The sequence below is a fragment of the Solea solea genome, chromosome 13, assembly GCF_958295425.1.
Source record: "Solea solea chromosome 13, fSolSol10.1, whole genome shotgun sequence".
Lineage (NCBI taxonomy): Eukaryota > Metazoa > Chordata > Actinopteri > Pleuronectiformes > Soleidae > Solea > Solea solea.
The window spans coordinates 17,119,730-17,139,523 of NC_081146.1; the positions used below are offsets into that span (position 1 = coordinate 17,119,730).

General features: G+C 39.9%; 1 protein-coding gene across 7 annotated transcripts in view; it reads right to left on the reverse strand.

The window, feature by feature from the left end:
• The window catches only part of plecb (plectin b), a 108,976-nt gene extending 90,583 nt beyond the window's left edge, over nt 1-18,393 (reverse strand). For 2 of the 7 annotated variants that reach the window (XM_058647129.1, XM_058647126.1), the window contains exons 1-2: nt 18,131-18,393; nt 15,622-15,818 (exon numbers count right to left, since the gene is read on the reverse strand). In XM_058647129.1, the coding sequence (XP_058503112.1) occupies nt 15,622-15,811 (190 nt within the window). In that variant the 5' untranslated portion in view covers nt 15,812-15,818; nt 18,131-18,393. Of the gene's footprint in view, nt 1-7,633; nt 7,825-15,621; nt 15,819-18,130 lie in introns of those variants that run through there. The other 5 variants (XM_058647135.1, XM_058647134.1, XM_058647147.1 and 2 more) reach the window with 4 other exon arrangements.
• Nucleotides 18,394-19,794: the final 1,401 nt, after the last annotated feature.

Sequence of the window (19,794 nt, forward strand, 5' to 3'; positions counted from 1 at the left end):
TCTGACTCTTTTTGGTGATGCAGCCACCCCATATAAGGCTGTCTCTTACTGCATCTTCCGCCGAAGCCCAGAGGAATATGACCGTGGAAGGTATTCAAAGCTGCAGACAGGCATCAGGCCAAATGAGATCAAGAGATCTGCTAACAGAGAAGAATGTAACAAGTTGTTCCTTTAGTCATGTTTGCCGTCAATACTGTGAGCATGTGGAAAGAGGGGTGTGAGAAATGTAATGTCAGTGTGTTTGCATGTGTGTGTGAGCGTGCGCACGTGGGGCACATTTCCCCCCCACCCCCCCACCATCAGCTGTGTGAGGTGACCTGCTGTAACATTCCTGGCCCGCATGGTGACCGTCACACCGACCGGCTCCGGTTGCACTGAATACCACTGACCAGCAATAAACTCATTGCCTGTCAATGTCAGGAAATGACAGGGCTGACTCACACATGCACAACCGCCCTTTATCACTGTCTGTTAATACACACCATCACACGTCGAATTGTGTGGAAAGGAGTGATTCCATTATTACTCCCTTTGAGTGCAATAACCCTAAAGTCTATTCAAGTCCTACTGGCAATAAAGCTGAAATATTCCCAACTTGCCTCTTGCTTCCAGAGGAATCTGGATGGTTTTCAATATGAATAAAATTACTCCAGCTATCAAAAAGTTCTTGTCTTCCCTCAACAGAGTGCTCTTTCAGAGTGGACAAGCAGATTTCTGTTAATTCCAGCAACAGCGAAACAGATGGTCCTTCAATTACTGTAAGAGTATGTCAAACAGCTCACACGCTGTCAGCTCTCACCAAGTGTCTTTCTTTCAAGCTCTCTCTAAAAACTGGCCTGCGCTTACAGTGGCTACATGGATGAGGGGAATATGGTTCAAAAAAAAGGACAGGAATTAAATTAAAGGTCAATATACACACTTAAATGTATATAAGATAAAACAGGCTTTGTTTGCACTGAAAATGACTTTTCAGTTTGTTATACCTATAATGGCAGACACAGGAGAAAACACAGATTGTGCAAATAACATGCAATGTGTAGTTTTTAGGGCAGATATTGGCTTTAAAATGTGTTATCAGATATCGGCAAACACACCAAGACCTACCAATATGACTACGGACTACAACTGTAGGCTAAATAGGCATTTGCAACTCCTTCTATGCTGGCACCCTCTACAACTATTTTTAGTTTTGTTTTTTTTCACATTTATTCAATTAAGAAAATGTATATGTACATCTGCTGCGACATGAGTATGAATATAAATATTATTAAATATTATGCTGATTTCACTACAGAAGAGGTTAAGGCACAAGCACCCCTGATATAATGGCATATCGGATATTGGCAAAAAGGCAAATATCATGCATCCCTCAGTTTTCAGATTTTTCAATATTTACATATAGAAAAAGATTTTTTTCGGAAATGAGTTTTATTTTTAAAATTTGAATAATCTCAGAGTGCTGTAAAGGTGCCCTCAGATGAAGCGCTTAGCAAATATTTTGCATCATGTCACACAATTGGCTACAAGATAATATAGTGTTTATCTGCATTAGTTACACAAGCGACGCAGATAAACATCACCTGCAAATATCTGTCCTCTTCTCACCCCTGGCTTGTTCTAGAAAAGAGGAGACTATGTGCCACACCTTCTCCTCCATATCCTGCCACAATAATTGGAAATTGTAAACTTTTACTCAAGATAAAATATTTCAAACAAGGGAGTGAAGTCTTTTTTCCATATTTTCTTAAAAAATTATTCATGTTTGGTGTGAATCTACGTTCTGTGAAACCAGACTACTGAAAAAAAAAGGGGTAAATGAATGGATCTATATTTAAGAAAAATCCATTAAGTCTATTGTTTGCCTCATACTAAAAAATATAGTTTTCATTCACATCGGGGGGGGGGGGGGGGGGGGGGGTATTGTCTCTTCTGTGTTTTAGCTACAGTAACATTTTGCAGTAGCAGTAGCATGTGTGTTTGTGTCTGTGTGTTTGTTTGCCCTGTAAATGTTTTCATAGCTTATTGGAGCCTTGAAGCTACAATCCCCAGACTATTACTGAGTCTAATAAAGCATCCCAGGCCTGCACTGCAGCACAAAACCACACAGTGTTTTGTCAGAAACAAACCAGGTGTTAGAACCTCGCTATTTTTTGCACAAATGTGTTTTCCACACATTTCTTTCCACCCTAGACACAAAGCCATGTGTTTCAGTCCTTGTAAAAATCAGAGAGGAAACTCTAAATGCTTCAACAGCACAGCACTCACTTTGTGTAAAAAGGCAGCAGTCAAAGATTTCTAACACTGTTGCTGCCTTTATACAGTACATGAGAGCTGTCACTAAGTAAATGAGGTAAGATGCCATTATTCAGCTGTCTTCCTTCTTTTAACTGAATAGATGAATGATCAGACATTTTGAGAAGTAATTCAGCCAGTATTAAGCCAGATGACTCAAAATATACAAAAGGTCAAGAGAGATGTTTTAGTCTCAAGTACCAGCCTTCTTTTTCTCTTCCAGTAGAGTTTGTCTCACCCCAGAAATTCCTTTTTAAGCAATTGCACTGCATTCCAAAATCCCAGCAATTAAGTAGGTGGGTGGAATGTTAATATTCCCACTGGGATCACTGCCTAAACTACGAAAATGTGGCCAGCACTGCATGAAACTGGGATTAGCTGAATTAATGACTAAACCAGTCAGTTAAAAAAACAAAGTCCCAAATTACTCTTGGACAAATTTCCTCATTTAGAAATCATTTGTGTTAACTCAGCTTTGAACTAGTCCACTTAAATTCAACCAAGCCTCATGGATATACCAACTCCTGGATCTGCACCCTCATGCAGATCTGCACTGGTTCTTACTCGGCCCATATCACATATTATGGTTTTCCATAATAGTGTTTACAAACAAACAACCAACATGCAGATATAGGTAAAATAAAAATATACATTTAGTGTATAAAAAAATTGCCATTAGTGTACACCTCACTGGATATTATTTAATTTCTTTCATGAATCTTTAAATGACAGCAGCTTCTGTTCTGCAAAATTATTAAGTGTTTGACAGGAGGGCTGACAGATCTGACAAAAATCACTGAAGAGATTCTCTGTCGCTCTCCATATACCTTATACTTCCTACACAGTTAAGTTTATAAAGCCCTGCCCCAAAGTAACCTTTGACCTGAGCTGATGAGCTATGTTTCACTGCTGTTTTATCCCAGGCAACAGGATGCTGACACACATGAAAAAACAAGAAATGACAAAAAGAAAACAAAACTGAAAACATAAGTCTAGTAACACAGACTATTGGCTACAAATGTTCCACAGAGAAAAAACCCAGTGAGAGTTGAATGTGTTACTTTATTTTAGTTTTGTGTTTAATGGAAATGGATCAACAGAAACATTTTGCTACAGATATTCTCCTTTTTGGTTTGCACCTTCACACACACTAAACCTGCAGGTTTTACAACCGTCCACTTTCCATGACCGTCTCACCTGGCACTGACATCTGTCCACAGCTGACCTCAATATGAATTCAGCACTTTGTATTTACAGCAGCAGTGGCCAGAGGGAGAGTGGGGATGGAAAACCATACGGGTTTCATTCATTCTAGCCTTTATAAGGTACATTTTGTAAAGCTATATTGTTTGCAGGAGGTGACATATCTCTCTCCCTTATTAGCAGTGTAGGACTCTAATTTGATCTATGAGTCAGATCTAAGTAATTAAAGAAGGATTGGAACAACTTCTATAACCCCAGACCAATATTTTAACTTGTAAAGTACTTTCTTCATGGTCAAATACTAGCAACACTAATGACAATTGCCATAGTCACCATGTTTAGCAGTAATTTAGCAAATGCTATCACGCTAAATTTAGCCAGTCACCGTGTCAAACAGGAAAGGTCAGTGTAAGAATTGTACATACAAACATACGTATGGGCAGCAGTGGCCTACATTCAATTTCTGCCAACATATCTTTCTAAATGTAACACACTGGGCATTTAAGTATGTTAAATTTCAAAGGTTACTGTTAGCATGTTGATGTCATGTTAGCACAGTTCCACTGAACACAGCCTGCTGGTTTAGGCTCTCAGGCTCTGTTCAAATAACACTGACTGACCCACCATAGAATCAAGTTCTCTTCAATGTGATGTTTAATATAAGAAATATTTAAGATTTAAATTAATATTCCAAAATTAACATAACACAGTGGGGGCACAAGGCAGGAATCCCAGAATACACAAATGACAATATGAATGTTATTTTTTGATTTATCATGCAGCTAATTAGTATGTACAATTTATTTATTATGACAAGGCAGAAGTTCCATTGCTATGTGCAGAGACAAAGCATACTTGTGTTAGCCTATACAGTAAACATGACACTAGACATGATAAATAATATCTCTTTTTGTAAGTAGTAAGTAGAATTTCCTGAATTCATACAATTACAACAAAGACTACAATCACATCTATTTGTTGTAGGTCAAGTGCTTTTCTCAAGGCCACTTGAGTACCTATTGTTTTTACTGGTCACTTTGTTAACCCTTGTCCTTCTGTGGCTGCTGGAGAATAAAGATGTGACATCCTCAAACACCCTTTACAGCTCAGGAAGCTAACTTAGCTCTAACTGATCATTTTTCATGGCAGCATGACAGGAAATAAAAATACATCACTGGCATCAGCACAAGTGTCTGACCAGTCACACTCAACAGGATTTGAAATATATGACTTCAGCACTCATGCGTACCTTTTTATATACAGCATGTGACACATAAACACACAGTTCACACTTTGTTCATTCATAACACCTATTACCTCAAACAAAAAAAACACACTGGAAATAGAAGAAATTCATAGTCATAGTCCTTCATAAAGATAGCTCTGCTTTGCACATTGAGCTAACTGTGACAATTGAAGCCTTCCAAATCAAAGAGTCTCCCAAATGATTCACAAATGTTTAATTTTGTTCAGCCAATGAGAAGCTAGAATGAAAATGACCCTTAAACGACAATCAAGTATGCTAAAAAATAACTGCTTAATTGGCAGACTGAACATGGCCACAGCTATATTTAGGGGTTATTTTAAGCCTTGTGAGGCATAGGAACGGGGCCTTACAGGACACTCTGGGGCAAAAAGTGGATTCCAGCCATGGTTGCCCACCCATCAGCAGTCCATCTGACATGAACCGGGCAATCCCCTGTTGAGGTCACCCAGCGGCATCGGCATCAGCTGTTACTGCACAAATTGCTTTAGAAGGAGGACAGGTCTTCACCATTCAGCCACTTATAATTCAGAGCAAGCAATGAGTCAACATTGAGAGAGAAGACTGACTGATTATCACTGTTAAAATGTGTGAAATTGAAAGAAAATGCAAAACACTGAAGGAAGCTTTCCCGACAATTTACAACCGACTGAAAGTGCTACCTGAGATAAGAAAAGGTCTATCAACGAACGGTTATTAAATATCTAGAAGGTGTCAGTGATAACATACAGTAGGCAAATTATTCCTTTTATGGCAGTACAGTAATGATACCATTAGCCATCTTTCTAGCATCCACAAAAGGTTTTATATAATATATAATATATATATAAAATGTTGTTATTACCATTCAAATTACGGTAATTTTGATGCAATATTTTGTTCTTTTAAAGACATATATTGCTTCAGAACTGTTAGAGGGGGGGAAATACCAAGAACCAGTTCAGTATGTGGACAAAATGGGCAAGGACAGCTTTGTAGGACAGAGTGCTGATACTTCCCAAGAGTAAAGATGAGTATGTAGCAAGACAGACATTGATGCTGCTGAATACCTTGGTACCTGCAGGTATAGATTAATCAGTCCATTGTGCCCTCGGGTATTTTTTCATGGTTGTAGTGAAATGGGTGTATCAAAGTCAGACAGCTCACTCATTGGCTGTGTCATCAGCGTGCCTTAATAAGGAGAGCAGAATCTCAGAGCAGCACAGATGAGGCAGGAACACGGAGGAACGTCTGGAAAATAAACACCTGCCACAAAGCTGGCTCCTGCTTCCCGTTAACCTCCTGGTTAAGAAACGACACGAAAAGCACAGAGACCTGACAAACCCACGCAAAGAACCATGTACCATGTGCTCTTATGGAATTAAACGCGACACCACGATTGTTAAGACCAGTTGTTGCCCTTCTATCCTTTTCAGGCATCTTCACAATTCTTTTAAAAACATGTCGGAATCTCACTTTCCATTTAGTCTTTCTCTCTTTCCACAGTATCGATGCCAGAACCCCTTTAAACAGATCCTGTTTAACCTGATAACAGTGCTTAGCTCCAGTTACAATCCACTTATATACAATGAAAAGGCCTCAAGAACCTATTGGTACAGCCAATGTATTTGGCAACAGCTCACTTTGTTGGCATTAATTGTACAAGTGTTATTTATTTAATACATTTATTTATACGAGGAGGTCTCATTGAGATTAGAATACATTTTGCAAGTAAGACCATGACCCAGTAAATGCAGGTTTTTTTTGGGGACAGTGTATGCCAAAAGATTAATCTATCTACAGTTTACAGGTGTACAGCTTTAAAAATGAGACATCTACACAAACGGAGCCACCAACAGCGAAAAACCTGCAAATGTGCTGATTCAACATGAGCCAATTAGCTACGATCTCTCAAGAAGACAGAGAAAACAAAACTGGGGCAATATTTATGGAGGAACTCTCCCTCTTCCTGATGTTCTGTTGGAGCAGAACAACTTGTAGTGGAAGGACAAGAGAAAGATTATCAACGGATGCATATAGGAATGAGCTTTGAACGAAAACCCTGTCAGAGAACAACAGATATCCTTTATTTACCCAGGTAAAAAAGGATGAAGGACAAAGTCAGTTATGATACGGCTTCCATTTTAAAATTGAAAAGTGGCCTGAAAAAAAGTGTTGAGATACATTGATTGGATCTTCATCCTTGACTTTTTCAGTTAATTCCCACACCACGTGGACATTTCCAAAAAAAGAGGAAAACTATGCAAGATAATCCAAATAAGGCATGCTGGGCCGCACACTTGAGGAGAAAAAGGGATGAAGGATCAAACGGGATGATCATTTAAGAGGGAAAGCATGAACTCACTTCACAGTATTAAAGAAATCCTCAGTTGCTGAGCAGCACCTGTTCATGTTCTCTGTTGATACCGGATAACAATCAGCGCAGCGCTCAGATTTGACCCCCACACCAGTCTCACTACGTTCAGAGGTCAGCAGCAATGGGTTTTGTTGCTGTGGTCACATATCAAAAGGAAAGCCCTCCTGTAAATCCACTGGACCCACACATACACACACACAGTCAGCATGGAGGAGTGACGGCACACATGTGCGTCAATCAATAACACACTCAGCAGTCAAGAGATGCAGTGTGCATGGCCGTCGCTCTTTCCAACCAATAAACGCACTCTCTCTCTCTCCGCACACTCGGGGCACACACACACACCCAGCAGCCAGTGTGATGAAAGAAACAGCAAGGTGCATGTGCAAACAGTCACATGTCTGCACCTGTGCAGTGTCAATAAATGTGAAAAACAAGAGAGTTGAATGACAAACAAAAACACACAAACATCAGCACGTGCAGTCGTATAACTGTCATCTCTATGATGTGATGCCCACCTTTATACTTCTCTCTGACGTTTTCATATGCTTGAATGAAGTCTTGTTCCTCTGCGTTCGGAGGCAGGTAGGCGGGCTCGTACATGGCCATGCCGGCTCTTTCACCCTCTTCTTCTTCTCCTCCTCCTCCTCCTAGTTTCCCTCTAGGTCAGCTCTTTCCTCTCAGTCTCAGTGTGAGGTAGCCTGTGTGCTGTCCTACGTCTGCTCTGTCTCTTTCTCTCTCTCAGCTGTGTCTAAAACCTCCACGGCTCCCAACTTCATTCCACAGCCCTGCGCCACACCCCCTCCCCTCTGCACTCCCGTTCCTCCCTCCTCTCTAACATATCCTCTCATTGCCTTCAAAAAACCAGATAAAAAAAAGGTCAGGCCCCTCCTCTTAAAGATACACAGACTGAGGCAGCGGGCATACACACTCACTGTGTGCTGCTTTCCAAGGAGAGCAGTGCAGCAGCATGAGACTGTCTGGAAACATTCAGCTGAATTCCACTCACATGGTTTGCTCTTCTTATCGTCACACAAATGACATTATGTCCGTTATATCAACGTCATACCACATTACTACTGTATAAAATGTGTTGATATAAATGGTATAAGGCTCTAAAATTACTTTTTTTTTTTTTAAACAAAGACAAGCAGCCAAGTAGCAAGTGTCCAAAAGTAATGCAATCAACCATCTTCTACTGCTTTATCCTCCACAGGAGGGTTGCAGGGGTCGCTGGTGCCAATCCCAGCTGGCACAGGGTGAAAGGCGGGTACAACCCTACGACATACATATACATTTCATCAATGTCATTTTTTAGACATTGTGGCAAAAGGTTTTCCCCCTTTTTTTGTACTCTTCCTCCACTAAATCACGTTTCTTCCGAACTTTTACAACTCTTCAAACATTCAAAAAGATTGAAGCTTCATACGTTTCTGCAATCCCATCACATTTGAAAAGGAAGCAGCCAGTTGCTCAAGGACATAATGTCATCACAAAGAAGATGTGTTGCAGAAAGGCACTCCAGCTGCGAGCTGTACTGTTTTCATCCAATCACAGAGGAAAGTTGATTTCTTCAGAGCAATGAAGTGCAGTGTAGATATGACCTTGACATCCCACAAGAACATCAGCTGTTAGTGCAGCCACTGACTATTCAAAATCCCCCCAAATGATGACAGGCCTCACTGAAATAAATTACAGTAACAAAAATAGTAACTTGTCAACTACGCAAGACATCATCTGTTATTCTGTGCAAATACATGATACAGATTCCCACAAGGTGTAATGATTAATATCTGAGTGAGCAAATGAACAATAATATTATTTTGGCAAAGGAAAGTGCCCACTGTTATCTATAAATCAAGTCAACTAGACAGGGATTGAATAAAGCTTTATGATGCCATGTCTCATTAAACCTGTAATATTTACATGCTGGTGTGTGTAAATCAGTTATGGCATAATAACGGGGACCTGCCAGGAGTTCTTCCTGAGAGGAAACAAGATAAGTCCACTCCAAACCTTCTGCTGCTGCTGCTGCTACAGAAGTGTGTCTAATCTTTACACTCACTCAAACAGGATATTTTACTACTCTACTTGAGCAAAGTTCAGAAACAGAAAAAAAACCCGTCATACCTCATATTATATCTTCCCCACAACCATAATAACTATCAAGGCAGGTTTCTCCTCCCTTTCCCTGTGTTTTTCTTTCTTTTTTGACCTATATCCTAAAGTCCCCCCTAAACATCTCCACAACTCCAGATTGTTGAGCTAACTGATGTGGTATATGTCTGGGCCTATTCGTGTGACTTACGTAGTTAGAGTCGGGTATTTTTTTTTGTGGCTCTACCAGTTACACCTTTTTTTCCTGTACTCCAGGTCTCACGTGTGGTCCAGTTCTCAGTTCCTGTCTGGACACCACGACAAGGACAAACGAGGACAAATCGTGGCTGAGCCACTGAGCCACTGAGCCACTGCCTTTGTTGATCTCAACATTATTTTACTCTCTCAGCGTGGTCAGTCTGATTCACTTGTGCCCCTTACGGTGGATAATTTAAATTCGCCTTCATAACATTTTCTAGATTTTCACTATAGAAGAAATAATCTAGAAATACACACAATATATATATATATATATATATGGACGATATAAAACAGTGCAGACAAGGGTCTGTCGAAAGGCCAATATACTAGATTGTGCAACTAGTAAAATAAGTTTTAAAAGCCCAGAGAACAAACAGTACATGGATAACCCTTCCTCCTCCAGAGGCAGCATTTAAGAGTCAACAGTAAAACAGTATAGGGTGAGGTGCAGCAGAAGAATAGAATAGAAGAGAACAAGTTCACTCTGGATTGAAACAAATCAAACTGCACAGAACTGTAAAGGGAGAACAGAGTCCAAGTGTTTCCCAGTTAAACAGTGATGCAACCTCAGTGTTGTATTGCTCCTAAGTGGAAACTGGTAGAGATGTTTCAGACTACAAGTTTAGCACATTAGCCACAATTACCACTCTATGACACCAGATCTCACGCATAGTGATGACAATTAGAAGGCACTTTCATTTCTCGCTGGGCACATGCTGGATCATTCCGGGTTCTCTGTCCACTCCCAGACAGCTGAACAACCACGGTTGGCATTAAGGCACGTGATCATATGATCAGTGTGCGTCACATAGAAGCTGAGGACAGACGGGATAAAAAAACTGTGAAATGCATGCGTGTGTCCGTGTCTCTGTGTGTGTGTGTGTGTGTGTGTAGTTTTCACAGTTCTCATTCAGATATTTAACAGGTGCATGTAGACACACACAGTTTCCATGTGCGGGTGTATGTGTGAAGTGTGTGTGCACTCTCATCTCAAGTAAAAATAGTGTTTGTGTATTGCATTTGCACTTCATATGATACTTTGGCTGCTCCCAGTGGATGACTGCAAACACGACAAACAACGCTTGGAAATTAAAGACATCCTCTTCCATACAGACTTAAAATATAAGAGTCATAACAAACAGGTTCAAGGAAATTTTAAGAAAGTTTTGCCATTATTATCATAAGGATTATGCCATTAATTATGTATTATTATTTTTTTTTTTTTAGTGATAGGAATCAGTATCAGTCCGATCACTGGCTCGGATATCAGATAAAAATATAATATCTGATACAATCCAAAAGTCCTATAGATCGGATGCTTCACTATATGGACGAACAAAATCAGCAAAAGCATTTTAGCTCATTCATGTTCGGGCTGTTTAATTCTTCTTTTTGGGAGAACAATATTTGCTACACAGTTGGAGAATGATGTCGTTCATAGTTCATAAATGACCTGAAATGACTGTATCAGACTAATAAGTACTGGTAGATACTCGGATTTGTGGTATCGGACACAAAAAAGGTATAGTGAAAGAAGCATTAAAAGATTATATTATTCATATTAACTATAAAAAGATGCAAAAATAGCACATTTATTGCATTCCAATGCAATTTTGTGTGGCCAACTCACAAGCCAGTCTTTACAAATCACAGTGCATCTTGTGTATGTATCTACAAAGGGAATTATTGAAGCACAAGTCATTGCTGATGTGGAAACAAACGAAACCATGTGAGACGCACACACCTAGGCAGGAATTTAATACTAGCCAACAGCTAGACTGATAGTCTGGCTGTGCAAGACGGCAAACATCTTCACCCCGTTGATTGCGGAAGTTATTCCATCAGTAGCAACATTTGTTTTCCTTGTTTGTCCACCAAACATGCACTTTGACCCAAAATGATTTATTTGAAACAAATCACTTACTGTTAGCAGACAAACTATTATCAACAGCACTGCAACAGAGGCACAAAGTTCAGGAACCCCTCCTCTAAAGCACAGGTTAAAGAATGCAATGTGGACACATGGTTCACATAAAAGCAGGCAGCATGTCTCTGTCAGCCGTCATGCACAGCCTACCCCGCTCTCCCAGAACACTTTTCTGCAAACTATCAAATACATTTACATTTGTTCATCCGTTTTTAGAATTGAATTATTAAATAATTGCTTTTTATTCAGGGGAACTGACTGAGGACTTGACTAAGCTTGACGGAAGTTTGCGTTCAAACATTAATCAGTAATATCAATACAATGACAAAAAGTAAAATTATAAAACTAATTCAGGGCAGACAGGCAATGATAAACGTTATAAAACAATGATGAAAAACATTATTAAAACAGAAAATGAATCAGTAAATTAAATTATGTTCAGGAAAAAAAAGTCATATCTACATTTCATGTAATTTTCATTTCATTATTCTCATGTAAAATGTACACTTGGAGGTGAAGGATCTGTGGTAGTCATAACTAACAGAGAGTGAGATATCCACCAAGCCGCTAACTAGACAAAGTTTTAACCCTGTTTTAACCCTGTGACATGTTGTGTTTTTCAGGAAAAATTGTATCTTTTAATTTTAGCCCTAACCAGATGCTCTTTGTACCTAAATCAAACCACATTTTACTCACTCTGCCTAGACCTAATCACATTCATAACCACAAACCCAAATCATTTTGATGTTTGCAGAAACATACACATTGGTTGTGCATCCATAAGTGAAGCCCTCAGTTCACTTTATCATCATCTCAGAAAGACAAGGGCAGACTCACTGGTGGGTGTTGCAGTAATTGCAGTAAAATCATGAGCGAGAGACCAGACTAAAAACACACGTATAAACCTGGCTCCCTCTTCTGGTTTTCCACAACATAAGCATGTGTGATGCAGAGTAGTGGCCGCTTACTCTGCTACAGCTTGTTTGGATCTGCCCACTCTCATTTGCAGAACATCAGAGCAACAGTGTGGGTTCGTTGGTCTTACCCTGTGCACTGTGTAACAGATGTGGAATTAAAAATGTTCTGTCTGATGAAATAAGGTGGAGCGCCGTCACACAAGGACCACACTATGTAGTCAATGTTATTTGAGACGGGTGTGGGAAGTGAGACACATTTTTCCAGAGTCTGTGCTGACTCTCCAGAGTGAACACTTTCTGCATTGCGGCCACTTGAATAAAAAAGTGCCACCTGCTGGGCAAATTGGTTAGTGCTGTTTGACGTGAGCTGTGTTTGACTAAGGAGCTTGATCTGTGGTTAGAGGTCATTTAATAAGCTATTGTGATCTCACACACAATCCCAGCATTTTTAATGTACACATGACATTTCTTTAAAGAGGTTCTCATCAGTGCGTGAGATCAACAGGCCAAAACTACCAGGCATTATATTCTAAAAATATTCTAAAATGAAATTTGCTTCAAAGCATTGGTCATTTTGCAAAAATGTCTAGTATATGATGTCAAAGTTTTGTGTTGAAATAAGTGATAGAGGTGTCTATCTGTCTTTGGGGTGGATACTGATTAAAAAATTAGTATTGCATTAGTAATGATATCTGGACTGGGACCTATTAGGACTTATTCTCGAATGATCTTGCATGCTTATTTGCTTAATGTCACTGATGGGATTAACTCCTTAAATATTGACATTTGATTCCAAATAATAACACCTTTTTTGAATATTAGGTGATGCAGAGGGAGTTCTGTCCGTACCGCAAAAAGTATTCAAGTTCAACACCCAGCCCGAGTCCATCTATTTGTCTATTCAGCTCATTCAGCATGGCATTGAGAGATTCCTCACATTCATTATGCCGTGTTCCTGAGGTGAAGGTCAGTAGTCAACCACATGAGGGCAGGGTTATGCTGCCGAAAGCATTAAGGATGCTTTACATTTTTAAGCAGGATCAGAGATGACCTTGGACCTCTCCCGTCCTCCTGTATTGACCCCACAGACACAGGGCCGTATGTCTCTCTGCATTGTCAGTCTTACAGCAACTGGAGGACTTCAAGCTAATTTACTCATTGGTTTGTGAACACACACACACACCGTCTTTGTAGCCTAAATATCTGTCAAGAAACAACTTTTATCATGATTATACTTCTGGTTGGGATGATTCCAGGGGTTCTCATGTTACTTCTGATAGTCCACATCCTACTAACAACTGCTAGGTAATAAGATACAGGTATTTCACTTAAAGTCCTCACATAACACCAGGTCTTACTCAGCTCTCATTCTAATATTTCAGTGCCCTTTCTCCCAGCCAAGTCACTAGAACAGCATCCACGCTGCTAAATGTTGATTCCTAACAAATTCAGGGATCTAAGTGAATGGAAGCAGTCACCTACAATGATTCAGAAGATAAATGCAGGTGGTTGTAGTTTTTATTTTTTAGGTGCAAAGGATATCTAATAATGCTGTCTAACGACTGTTGCCGGGAGATGTATACGAAAGCTGCTAGACATCACTTCTCTGTCGTCATTGTGGTATGCCCACCTATAGCTATTCTCTGAGATTCTGTAATTGGCCAAAAATGGCCAATGGATCTGCAGAGCGAAACCAAATCACTGGCAGATCTCGTTGAGTTCACTCAGGCCGACTCATTACTAAAACTCTTCAAGTTATCAGCAATGTCTTCAATCAATCATCAATAATCATTAAGATATTTCAATACTAAATAAAGGGCCGACCAGATCAACTTCAAGAGTGTTTATATATAGGCAACGGGACTTGCTTGAGTTCAGTTAAAGACGTTAAGCTCAAGATGCGGCTTCTACAGTTCTGGAACAACATTTCTGAACAGAACAACGTTGGTATCAGAGTTGGAAAGACTCTGTCCTCGCATGGAGAGAGACAGTCTTCTCCTGGACACAGCTTGAGAGCTCCCCCTCTGTGTACCCTTCTATGACATGCTCATCTATATAGAGTCAGCCAGTGAGTCAGTCAGCAGAGACAACAACAAAAGCTCAGCCTCAGCCATGGTTGCTGACACAGCCTGATCTGGCCTTCTGATGGACAGAGGAAGAGAAATAGAGGATGTGTACACAGGCCTATTGTAGGTGCTAAAGTTATCCTGACTTCCCCTCCACCCAGCAGAAACCAGGTTGCAAAATAAACGTGATCAAACACTGTGTGCTGAAATTAGCGCTCAGAAAATAAGCATACGACATGGATGGGGCCTTATTGTACATTTGAATTCTGTGCTGCAAAGAAATGGAATGCATTCACTGCATTACACAGACATGAGTCAACAGCATTGATACTACATAAAGACTGATGCCAATGAGAAGAGACTTAAGATATCAAATGTCTAGTATTTTAAAGACACATTGTCATGTTTAGTTGGACATAGGATTCATTCCTAAGTGATTTTACATGAGGCCTTACCCTGGCCATGTACTGCAGAAATGTATCTGCCTTATGCAATTAGCACATCACACTATGGCACTGCCAAGCCACAGTGTAAATAAATAATGTTCTTCCAGCTTCCCTACAGCACAGTCCATTGTTCAAGCTAAAGGAACCACACCTCACACTTTGAATACCGCTCCTATTGTTTTCTGAAAGAGTGTATCCTGCTCAGTTGGCGAGATGAGGGAAAACAATAACCTTCCATTAGTGTACAGACACGTGTGTGTCACCCACAGTGACACTTGCAAGGTTAACTGTGTCTCTCGCCACACAGAAATCCTGTTGTCAGCCCTTTTCACTAACACACAAAGAAGATACTTTGCACACATTTACCATGTAAGAATTTATAGTTGCTATTTAAAGCTTTTCAATGTGATGATGTTATTATTCCACCTCGTTTGGACAGGGAGACAGGATGTAACATGATTTGCATGCTGCATCCTTCATCTGAAAAACAGGCTCTGCCAAGTACTTTCAGACCTGACGGAGGGAGCGTTTGTGTGTATACACCAGCAGCGCAGGGAAGGGTGGGGGGCAAGAAAAGCATTTATCTTGTCAAACTGATGGTTTTCTGAGCAGTAGAATTTACTTATGAAGCTTTCTGTGGGCTTTTCTTTTCTTTTTTCAGTCCTACTCCAACCTGTTTGCAGCCACCTCACTTCAAAAACACTGAGAGTCATGTTGAGCTAATAAGAGCACTCAGCATTGTGTGAACTTGTTACAAAAAAATTAAAAGTAATGCTTGTATATTCATCCTACCTGCAATGCGAATTACAGCCCTCTCAGCTGGATCCAGGACCTCTCCTGAGGCAGATTTAGATCGTTTAACCCTCTGGTGTTTGGACAGGTTCCATGGCAGGGTGTCACCAGGACAGGGGACGCTGCTCCTCTCATCACAGTTCTCCTCCAGCGGGGCTCGATCCCGTCGTCTGTCTTTACTGGTTGCCATCACCTACCTGTTGCAGGATTTGGAGGGCAGTGTTTTGAGACTGATAAAAAAAAAAATATATATATATATATATATATATAAAAAAACATATATATACACACACACACATATATATATATACACACACATATGTGTATATGTATATGTATATATGTATGTATATATATATATATATATATATATATATATATAAATATATGCGTATATCATGTAAAATGGCATACATTATCAAAGCCAAAAAGCTTGTGTTTGTCTAAAAAAAGCTGTGAATGATAAACTTTGCCAACATTATCCAAGACTATAATCACACATTCAACAACTTTAAATTATCCAGCCTCATGCCATGTAAATCATTAAACTACTGACTCATTAATCCAACTGCAAAGAAACCACAGTGTGGAAGAGACACTAGTGTGTTAGTAACACTCAGCACGGCCAACACTCAGCTGTAGTGTCTGGTTTTCTTGTGTGTGCTGTGTGACCTCACTCTTCACAGGTTTATCTGCCAATTGATATGTATGGAAAGATAAAAACTTAAAGCAATAGTGAACTTGATGTTCGAGAGAGAGGGGCCATAATATGCAAAATGCAGAGCTCAGACACACAGTGTACTTTGTGAGATATGACTTGTGGCGTGTGGAGACGCCTACAGGGACACACAATGATAACAGTGCTCATGCAAAGTGGAAGTGTGGACATTGCTAAAAGGCATCAAGGACATTTTTATGTTCTGTCTGCTTGCAACTTGCATCATCATGTGTAAAGTGACAAAGCAGATACAATATAACCTTTATCACAGTGAAATAGCACAACACATGACATCACACCCTTCTATTTCCCATTAATATTTGGAAAAAAAAGGTTTTGAAACAAACTGAAACAAAACCATCCCTAATATTTGCATAACTCTTAGAGGTGTGAAAAAACAGGTGTGGAGACAAAGCCCAATACAGTACATAGTGCACACCCTGGCTGTGGTTTGTAGTTGAATGAAAACACAGCCTCCACTGAGGAACCTGTGCATGCAATAACTAACAGTAACGTGTCATGCTATTTTGCGTCATGACACACACTTTTTGTCAATGCAAATACTTCAGGAGAATTAAATAATAAACCCACCCACGACACGAGATAAACATCGGTTCAAGGACGCAGTTACGGTAGATAATGTAACTACCATTTATGCTCTTATGTCACACAGCTGACCAGGGTTCAGAGTTTAATCCTCCTGTGAGGTTATCATCCTGCACAGGCAAATATTTTTGGCCAGTCTGGAGAGCATTTGGATCATGATGCGATCACAAAACAGGTAATGGCATACAAATGCAAATGGGACAGTACATAATTTAATCAGAGCTGTTTTCTTTTGTTTCTGTTTCTTCACAGTGTTTCAGAAGAGCTGGAAATGCTCCAACCTAATGTAAGTGTAACTTGTGTCAATGATGAATTAAGGTACATTCACTGATGTCATGTCACTTCATCCAGGTGCTGTGTGTTTGGTTATGTCCTTATGGGGATGAGAATTTTTTTCAGCTGCTTGGATAAAAAAACAAATCCCATCAGTCTAAGCTATGGTTATGATGCATTAGAGACCAGACCACAAAGTGATGGTAGAGAAAAAAATGAATGGCCAGTACTGCTATAAAGACACGTAGCTGGCTAATACTGTAAATCTAATAAAGTAAAAGTTCATTTTTATCTTTATATTGACATATTCAAGTACCTAAACTTCATTTAGTGCTTTCCTATGTCAAACTTAAACATACAACACGAAAAAGGTAACAAGATAATTCTGTATAAAGTGTGTCTTTTGTGAAAATTAAAAGAAATTTAAACACAAAATCAAGCGATGTAAATTAAACATGCACACACACATACACATATGCAAGGGAATGCATATGTGTGTGGATATACTGTATATGGATTTTATTTACAACTTGTGTCATTAACGTCTGCTATTAACTGGGCACATTCATTCACGTGCAGTAGTGCAATTAAACACCTTGAGCACAAACTACTGGCTGATCCCAAACACACCCTACAACACAAATATATCATTAAAGTGATTCTATGTACTATCCAAGCATAAAAATGTGAGAAATATGTATATTTTGTCACAGGAGTGATTACAGTGAGAAATTGCATATTTTTTTTAGATCCAATAGTGCAATTAAATCCCATGCATGCATGTTTTGTCAATTTCAAAAGCATCTAGCAACACAAAGATGACTCATGATGAAGTTCTGTGAACACTAGGCCAACCTACCAGTATTTCTAGTATAGTTCACACAGTAAAATGATCATTATACATCGTCTTACCTCAGTGCTGCTGGGATCAGTGCGTAAAAGCCCCGGTCAAACAGCCATAAATGCGTGTGCGTCTTCCAGGTTGTCAAACAACAAATACAGTCGTGTGTGCAGTTGAGTGACAGAGCATTGCACGTGTGTGTGGCGGTAATAATGTCCACAGAGCCACTCCTTGTCCTGTGACAGGAGGCAGGTCTGCGTGGAGAGGAGACGTCCCGCCGAGAGGAATCCGCAGTCATCTGAGAAGCTGTCGGTTCGCTCGCTGCTTCCCGTCCAGCGTCCCTTCCTGCATGGCGACACTTCTCAATTCAAAGGTACCCTAACGTCCCGGAGGTAGCTGTGACTTCCCGCTTCTAGCCTCCATGACCGCAGAGGAGAGATTTGGGCAACTGTTAATGGCTTCTCCACGCCGCGGTGTTGCTGCTGCCGCTGCCGCTGCTGTGGAGTTGCTGTACCGATCGAAAGCAATTAACAGCCTGGCTCCACCAGCCGGGTCTGGTGCTGCGGTGAAAAGCTGCATGACTCACTTATCGCGTTCGATTAGTTATCCTGGCTGTCTCAGGTTGTTGTGTCTGCAGGTGACCGCAGAGGAACTGCAAAATAATAACAACACTAATAATAATAATAATTAGACTACAATTAAATACAAGTGATGCGTCTCAAGGTGTACAATTACATAATTATCACACCTGTCACTTTATTAGGTACACCTGTCTACCTTGTGGTGAATCCCATGGCAGCAACTAATTTGAAATGGGAAAGAAAGGTGATTTAAGCGACTTTAAACAATAATAACAATACAAACTGTAGTATATATTATATATTTTTTTACACAACACATATACATTTCCTTGTCGTCACATGTTTGAAGAGGAGTCAGTATAAGAAGTATAAACATATATGTTCCTACCCCATTCCTACACACAACTCATTGTAAGGACTACTTTATCCCTTCACCAAATATTTACACAATAAATACATTCTTAATGTTCTCAATACAACAATATTTCTGGCTTTAAACACTGCAATTGTCATTTCCCTCTTAAATGATATCGCCCCTTGTCTCTCTGAAAACAATTTCTTTATTTCAACTTAACAGTTAAAATCAAGTAGGTTTAATACAAAGTTCTTAACAAGACGTAGTTAAACAAACAACGTATTAAGATGTGATTTAGAAAGGTCTAGGGATGTAATTAGTCTAATATCAATAGGGCGAGAGTTTCAGAGTGTCTGAGTGCTAATGACAAAAAGGCTTGATCTCCTCGTGTCTGATATTAAGACTGACAGATTTTTTGGTCCCTGATGGACTGATCTGATTATTTCAGGAGCTGCTGATCGACTAAGATTTGTACTCACAGCTAGCTCTAAGGTTTATAGAACATGCCTTGGTCAGATAAATTGGCCAGGCTCTTTTGAAATGATAGACCGGCAACAGTAATTTAAATAATAACTCATTACAAGCAAGGTAAAGATCTTTAAATGCACAATCTGTCTAACCTTAAAGCTGAAGACCACACTACACCACGTGCTGTGGCACCTTCACTCAGCTGTTCACGAGTAGTATTATATTTATAAAGTAGCACCATCAGTCAGTCAGTCAGTCATCATCTACCGCTTTATCCTCAACCAGAGGGTCGCGGGGGGTGCTGTGCCAATCTCAGCTACATCGGGCGATA